This window comes from Labrus mixtus, chromosome 9, assembly GCF_963584025.1.
Source record: "Labrus mixtus chromosome 9, fLabMix1.1, whole genome shotgun sequence".
Classification (NCBI taxonomy): Eukaryota; Metazoa; Chordata; class Actinopteri; order Labriformes; family Labridae; genus Labrus; species Labrus mixtus.
In genome coordinates, this window is record NC_083620.1 from 776283 (window position 1) to 784521 (window position 8239).

The following is an 8239-nucleotide window of genomic DNA, read 5'->3' on the forward strand; positions in this document are numbered from 1 at the left end:
TTGAGATTTCATTGTGGATAGTGACTTTGTCTTTGTTCACTCTCACTCCGTCTGCTCTCATGCAGGTAACAGCTGTTGGCTGCATGTGAAGTATAGCTTCACATTAGTAATGTTACAGCTTGCTTTGGTCTGTTGCTGTAAACTTAAACTCTGTTACAGAGGGCTGTGTTCAGTCCAAAAACTGAACATATCCATTGTAAACGGATGCACACCATTTGTTTGACCGATCTATGAACCAAAGATTTCTATCTTGTGTTTTTAAAGTTGATGTCACTTGTAAAAATACTGTTTCTAATAGGATTCAGTTTTTTCTTTATTACAGTTTGTTGAGTTATGTTTAGCTGAGGAATGGAGAAGTTAAGTATTTTATTTTTGTGTATCTGAAAAAACGATCCAAATCTGTGATCCGATCTGAACCATAAGTAACACTACTACAAATAATGAACACATTATTATTTAACAAATACCAGAAGGTAATGTTTTGAATTATATGGGTCTTTCTGTCAGATTCTATGCATATTATTGAATGGATATCGAAGCATATTGGTATCGAATCATGACAATCGATTTCGATCGTTGGAGATCACGATTGGATTCATAATCTATTTTTGAATGAGTTCAAACTTCAGGATCTACTCCAGTCAAATGTGAGACTGGCTGAATTTGTTGCTGCTCCTTTTGGCATTCTGCTGAGTTAAAGAGCTAGCCTAAGCACTTAACAGGGAGTGACCGATTAGCCACACATTTTTTTTTTGATTTTGGAAGTGATGAATCTATTTTAAATCTCAGAAGATAAGAATCTCGATTTTTATATGAATCGATTTTTTTCCCCACCTCTAATCGTGACCCAAAGAAATCTAAAACAAATTTAATTGTGAGGTTCTTGACAATACCCAGGCCCATCTACAAAATGGTAAGATGGTATGAAATACTTACTCATGCAAGGCTCTAAACAGAGTTATGGTACATAGAAACACAATGGAGAAATAAAAACAGGTTAGGAAATATGCAAACATGTTCAGTGTAAAAAAAATCACAAAAGTATAACACGTGGGTATTTTCCAAATTTCAGTAGCATCCTTGCATCTTCAATTTATGTGCACCAGTCAATCAGTGATGATGCAGCTGTACAAGTGAACACTCTTTTTAATGTTGTACAGGCAGCTTCAATTTAGGATTTATTACTGAACAACTTTCTCAACTAGGTCAAATTGTTGTACTTTTGACCAACTGACTGCGCTTCTGTGTCAACACTCACATACCACAGGCACAAATGACAATGAACATGAGTGGAGCCGCATTCCAGTCTCTGCCTATTATTCAAGGAGACATAGGCTGTTAAGGCCAAAATGAAGGGCTGGCAGGAGCAGTAAGTAAAATAAGACCTACAATCATCAAACAGGGATCAAAGAGTGCATGACCCGCTGACAGATACCACATTTAAGATCATCAACCTGAATAGAGACAGAAAGGCTCCTTACTTTTGATAATTACAGTATGGAGTGTATTGTGACTCATACTGGTCATTTCCACAATAGATTCTCTTACAGCATGCTGTGTAATGATTTGTATTATGTACGATGAATGTATGTGTGAATCCCACACTTACTTTTTAAACTGATTGTATATTTAAAAGTGTATCAACAAGTTAAAACAGACAGATGCCTTTAGTGCAACTTAAACAGTAAGTTATGCACTACTTTTTCAATGCCTTCATTAACAAGGTTAGTTTAATAATTCCCCACATCAGTCTCTGATGTACCACATGGTCCACAATTAAACCTGCATCTGTAAAGCGCTAAGAAGTCAGCCAAGAGAAAGCCCATCCTGCAGTAATGGCTTCAGAGCTAGATTACAAAGTGCACTGTCTTTGTCGGGATGTGGAATTTGTGGACATGAGCTTTCAACAGAGCAATTTGATTTCGTTGCAAGCCTCTGTATTCCCTAAGAGAGAAAAAAAGATAGAAGAGGCTAGATTTGGAGAAGGGTCATGGAATACATAGGACCATGATCGAGGCAGCAAGCAAATGTATTATGAAGTTATAAATGACGAAAAAAGAAAAAACCCATCCTGCTGCAGTGCCTTCATGCAAGTCACCTAGTTCCGTTAATGTTTGAGCAAGCACTTTATTACAAATAACCTGTTCCCCTTTTCTATCACTGTTTTATTATGTGATAGTGATTTTGGTTTAGACATGGAAGCGGTGTTAAACTGCTATACGCCCCTGTAGTGAAACAAGAGTCCAGAGTTTTTGAAGCCGATTCTTTTTTTTTTGGTCTAACCTACACTAGCCTACAGTTCATGAATACTTACTTAAAAGTGTTCACACGTGAACAGGTGGTAGCTGGCACCCACTACGACCTTGCAAACACTTCTAGGCTACTTCCTGACACACGAAACATCCGATTATTTGTTGGGAAATGTAACAAAAAACCTGCTGCACCGTTTCAAGCTGAACCCTGTGAGTGAATCACCACCGAAACATCTATTTCAGTACACCTCTACAACAACTACTGTAGGTTACACTACTCTGCAGAACTCATAAAACATCACAGTGTCACCACGTATCAGTCGCTTTAGTGAACCGAGGCCGTAACACAAAATGTAGCCTGGGAACACAATGAAGATGAAGGGATTTGCTTTACCCACCTCATTGTTCGCTCGGAGTGGAGATCCTCTCCTGGTAGGCAAGTTTGTCTGACTTCAGTGCTGAAACCCGGCTCTTAATGTCAAAGTGGTGAAATAATAACGGAAAAACTCCGCCAAAAGCCCACAGCTACACTCGAAAACTGGGAGAAACCAGAAGTATAAAGTAGCACACCTCGACGATTTCCTGGTTGTGGTGGAGCGGGTGGAGGAGGGGGAGGAGAGAACAGATACAGTAGCCTAGTGGAGCCAGCCTGTCAACTCGCTGTTCTTCATTTGTTTCAACGAGCCAAAGAGTCGAGAAGAAGCAGGTCAACTCAAATTAAACACTTGTATTTTCACTTTGTGATCGACTGTCTGCTCTACACTGTCTCTGCTCACTCGGTCGGCCGGGTGGTTGGTCCGTGTGGTTTTAATTCACTGGAGTTTGGCTCAACGCGCCAGCTTCAAAGTCGGCTCAATCCCATGAGGCGTTCACGTGTGCATCGTAAATACCTGCATTCCAGAGTTTAGGCTACACTAAATCGTATGAGGTAAATCTCAGTTGTTTAAAACATTTGTAGGTTACGTAGGTATGATTTTCTTTAAGAAATAAGCTTTTTTTTTCCTAGCCATGCTTCTTTTCAAAACCGATTCAGAGACATTTAGGCCTAGATCAGTTAGCTTTTCAACTCCCTGTAAATTATTCGGACAGCTAGGCCTATCATTTATTGTTACTTTGAAGATGAACAATTTCAGACATGATCATAAAATAATTGTTACTAGCTACTTTGTGTAGGCTAAAGTAGTTGAAATGAGCTCATCCTGGACCAGCTGCAACTAATTGCATTCATGTCAATTGTTTTCAATATGAAGTTTTCAATGACAACAGGAACACAAGTACACAAAGGAGAAATCCTTCCTGCATATTATTCCAAATGCTCTTTTGTAAAGTGTCTGGAGATGGCACTTGTTATGTATTGGCGCTATACAAATAATGATTGATTGATTGAACTTTGTTATAACTCTTCTGTAGGGCCACATCTCTGCAAAATCCTGTGTACATTGAACAAGTATTTAATTCCCCTCAGAGGCTCAAATTAAAGCTACAAAATAAAAAAGGCAGTATGAACAGAGTGGTGTGTATCTGCTCTTATCAGAACCAAATATGAAGGCTGTTTGAAATAATAATGACAACAGTCAAACAATTTCCCTGTGAATGTTACATATGAATTGCAAATGGCAATGGTCTTTATCGATGCAGTCATTAGTCAAACAACAATGTCAGAGTCTGTTTAACACTTTTATAAGCTAATTATTTGGTTTCGCTGACTTCTTTTGTTGTTCCGGTGGTCCGTGTAACATTGTGGATATAATGCTCATTCCATTTGCTGTATCCTTTTTTAAGCCTTTGGGGGATCCTGTCAAATTCATCAGCCCATTTGTTGATTATTTTAAAGGAAAGATCTGGTACACAAGTAAACTTTCTTGTTAAAATTGCCATTTTCACACAGGCTGTGTCCAAAATAACCCTCTACTTACTATGTAGTGCACTATATAGTGCATTTGCCATCTTGTTGTGACGTCTGAATTATAAGTTCTTCTTCTAATCTTTATTTATGGCAGTTGGTATCCATAATCATTTTATTACCTCTAACACCTTGATTGAAACATTTACAGTGTTCACATATCAGTCTCACATAAAAGGAACATGGAGATTATGGCCAAAAAGATTTCCTAAATGTCTAGTGTCTGTAGGTATAGTTCCTCTTTGTCACTGCTGTAATTGAAATTGCTGATTGATTAAATGTCAACCTTCTGAACTGTGACACCTAGTCCCACCTGGTGGATGCTCGAGTCCTCCCTGCTCTGCCACAGCTGGGTTGGGCCAGGCATTCTCTAAGGGGAGGGGGAGCAAGATTATTAATAATTTCAAACATCAGGCAGGTATCAGAGTAAAAAAAGGAAATTATCAAAGTTGAAGAAATTATATTTCTTCAGGATATTACAATGATGATAATCCCATGGCTTTTTATCTAATACTTTTAAGATGTGTTTGTAGAGTGAGTGCACAGGCTTGAGTGACATTCGCCTGTGACCAAGTTGTAATGCAATAAGACAAATGTGGAAATAACAAAGTGTATACAAAGAGCTTTGCCGCGGATGAGGATAACTGATGCCTGATGCTTTTGAAATTATTTACATTAAATTTAACTGTTTGAATCTTGACTTGCTTTTTTAAGGATAAATTTGTGTCAAGTATAATGCCCAGATATTTAACATGTGTCACAGATGTGATGACTTCACCATTGATCAGAATGTCAGGATTCACTGAGTTGTCTCTCCTTGCTGTAAAATACATGCAGACAGTTTTGTTTAAATTTAGAGTCACACAGGATTGAGTGAGCCAATCTGACACCCTGCTCATAGCAGCTGTCAGTTTAGCAGAAGCTTCTTCTTTAGACTTTGCAACTTGAGGGAAATAATTTATAAATACGCTAAATAAAATTGGTCCAAGGATGGACCCTTGAGGGACCCCAGCAGTACAGCTGGTAAGTGAGGAAATCTTATCACCCACTCTTGTACATTGACTTCTCTCATTTAAATAGGATTACATCTGGGGCGCTGGTGTCGCAGTGGTTAGTGCGCGTGCCCCATGTATGGAGGCTGTAGTCCTCCGAGCAGGCAGCCCGGGTTCAAATCCAGCCTGTGGCTCCTTTCCCGCATGTCATTCCCCACTCTCTCTCCCTGATTTCCGACTCCGACAGTGATGGATAGTCACTGTCCTATCTATCCATTAAAAAAAGGCACAAAAAGCCCAAAAATAAATCTTTAAAAAAAATAAAATAGGATTGCATCCATGCCAGTGCACTTTCAGAAAAATTAAATATTTATAGTTTTGATAGTAAAACATTATTGTTAACATGTGTCGAATGCCTTCTTAAAATCTGAGAACACGGCACCACCCTTGTCAAGATAACTTTTGACTTTTTCAACAAAAAAGCGGTTTGCTGTTTCTGTTGAAAGGTTCTTTCGAATGCCAAATTGCAGTGGATGTTCACTTTCATTTAAATGAGAGACTAGTTGACTACAAACTACCCTTTCTGCGATTTTAGAAGCTATTGGGAGGATACTAATAGGTTGATAATTTGATGGACTAGTTCTTTCGCCTGATTTAAAAACAGGAGTCACCACTGCAGTCTACCAAGAGGAAGGAAAATAAGAATTTGTTATTGAAAGATTTATCAAATGGGTTAATAGTATTGATTTATAATCGTTTACAGATTTAGCATCGATATTGAATACATCCTTAGATTTAGACCCTTTAAGGCAGTCTAACACTTTCATTACTGTGGATTCAGAAACATTTTCAATAGTAAAATCAGATAATTCATTATTTGATGGTCTAAAAACTATTGGTCTTAAAAATGCTTGGCTAAACATTGCACTGACTACACAAAGAATGAATTAAAGATCTCAGCAACTTCTTCTTTATCTTCTATCACTTGATTTTTCCTTTAAAGTCAAATTTTGAGTTGATTTGTCCTCCTTCTTTAAGATGTTTTTAATATTTTCCCAAATTGATTTCTTATTTTCCTGAGACTCATAAATTAATTTAATAAAATAGTTAGCTTTTGCCTGTCTTATTTCTTTTACTACTTTATTTCTTAAATCCTGAAATGTTCTATTATCATGTGTTAACCCAGATTTAAGTGCTGTTTTTAATGCTACGCCTCTCTACTTAATTAATGTCCAGAGATGCCCCTGGCAACTTCATTTTTTTGCGTGAGGGAGGGACTTTCTTAGAAAATTCACTTTTTGTCCAATTAACTCTTTCCATCAATATGTTTGATGCCTTTTCTAGATCATTGGACTGCAGGATGTCATTCCAGTCCAGCTGCTTTACTGTATTTTCGAGTTGACTGACTACATTTTTAGGTATCACACTAAAAAAGCACTTACTCTCTTCTGTCTGTATAAATATCGTTGTTTGGTGAGTTTTCTTCCAATTAAAGTCAGATTATGATCTGACATGCCTGTTACAAAATTAAATGTTTCTGTGATTCTTTCCGGTTTATTACTTAATATGAGATCTATTTGTGTTTGTGCTTTAATTATTTGAGTAAGATAATACTGATCAGATATACTTATGAGTTTTTCCTGTTTGCTTTCTCTATCTGGTGTTAAAATCACCAAATAAAATTAAATACATTTTAGTGCCAATTTCTTTCAATAATAAGTCAAGTTTATCATAAAATAAATTATTAGAATTAGGGGTTCAATAAATACCAACAATGATAAAAGACACATGAGGGGACAATACAGAAGTCCTCTGAGGAGTTCAGGTGCACTTCTGCGCATTTGAAATTATCTCGAACAAACAAGAAACTTCTCCTCCTCTGCCGGATTTTCTGTCTCTTCTAAAAACATGGTATGCAGGTATAACAAAAGCACTCAGAGCTTACTAAGCCATGTTTCAGAAAGGAAAAGAAAATCCATGATGGAGTCAATCAGCAATTTTTCATGTTGCTCGGTCTTGGATACCATGCTTCTAATATTTAAATGTCCGCCAAGTAATCCTTTCGGCTTTGTTCGTTTATCCCATAAGACCTTTGATAAATTAAAGTTCCATTTATTCGCCGTTTTGCTTTTAAGTTCTTTGCGTGCACAAACACTGGGGTTAAAAACGTCATTTAGCAGGGTAGCGTTGCTCTTTGTTCCATGGTGTGATTCAGTTGCGGTTAACGGCGTCTTTTGCTCCACCTTATTTGCTGGTCCAGGGTTTGAATGAACATCACCTGCCAGTGGTAGTGTAAACACCAGGTAGCCGGTCAGTTTGTAGAATGGACGTGAAGATTTCACCGTGGATGCCGTCGGGACAGCAGTTGGCATATTAGACTTACCATCAAAGAGCGTTACCGAGTGTACGGTTTGGTGGCTCCAGTGAGTGAAGGTAAGGCAGTCAGCTTGCAGCGTGCCCTCACTGATAGTGACATTCAGAAATATGATTTGAGAGGGAGAGATAGGAGCTCAGGATGCCAGTTCTCCTGGCAGTCTAAGCCTACAGCAGCATAACAAGGAGCTGGTCCATGTAATGTTTATGTTTTATGCTTGTGATGCTGTAATTTGGTAGTGTTCTGTTTGGCCCACAAGGGGGCCCTCTTGGTTCATGTTTGAAAGATGTGTTGGAAAAATGAAGAAGAAAACTGAGGCTATGAGAGCAGACACAACACAGAATGTTATGCTACCAGAAATCTAACTAAAGAACCTTAAAACCATGTGTTGAAGATTTAGAAACTTTGAGGATTAAACTTTTTTTTTTTTTGGACACAAACATGGTTGCTGCATTGCCGCCGTTCCCTGCCTTCGATATCACTGAAGATCAGAACTCGTCCGTCCGTTGGAAGAAGTGGCTACAGTGTTTTGAGAACTTCATAATTGCACTGGATGTAAAGGATGATACAAGGAAACGTGCAATGCTTCTACACTATTCCAGTGAAGGTGTACAAGACATATTTGATACACTTACTAACACCGGGAAAGCAAAGGATTATAAATGTGCAAAGGACAAACTCACTGGGTACTTCTCCCCTAAAATGAACATAGCATATG

At 38.1% G+C, this 8239-nt stretch overlaps 1 protein-coding gene across 1 annotated transcript in view; it reads right to left on the minus strand.

Annotated features, from left to right (window-relative positions):
• Positions 1-3012, minus strand: part of vaspb (vasodilator stimulated phosphoprotein b) — a 37217-nt gene extending 34205 nt beyond the window's left edge. The window contains exon 1 of the mRNA XM_061045815.1: positions 2651-3012. Coding sequence (XP_060901798.1) covers positions 2651-2655 — 5 coding nt within the window. The 5' untranslated portion in view covers positions 2656-3012. The remainder of the gene's footprint in view (positions 1-2650) is intronic.
• Positions 3013-8239: the final 5227 nt, after the last annotated feature.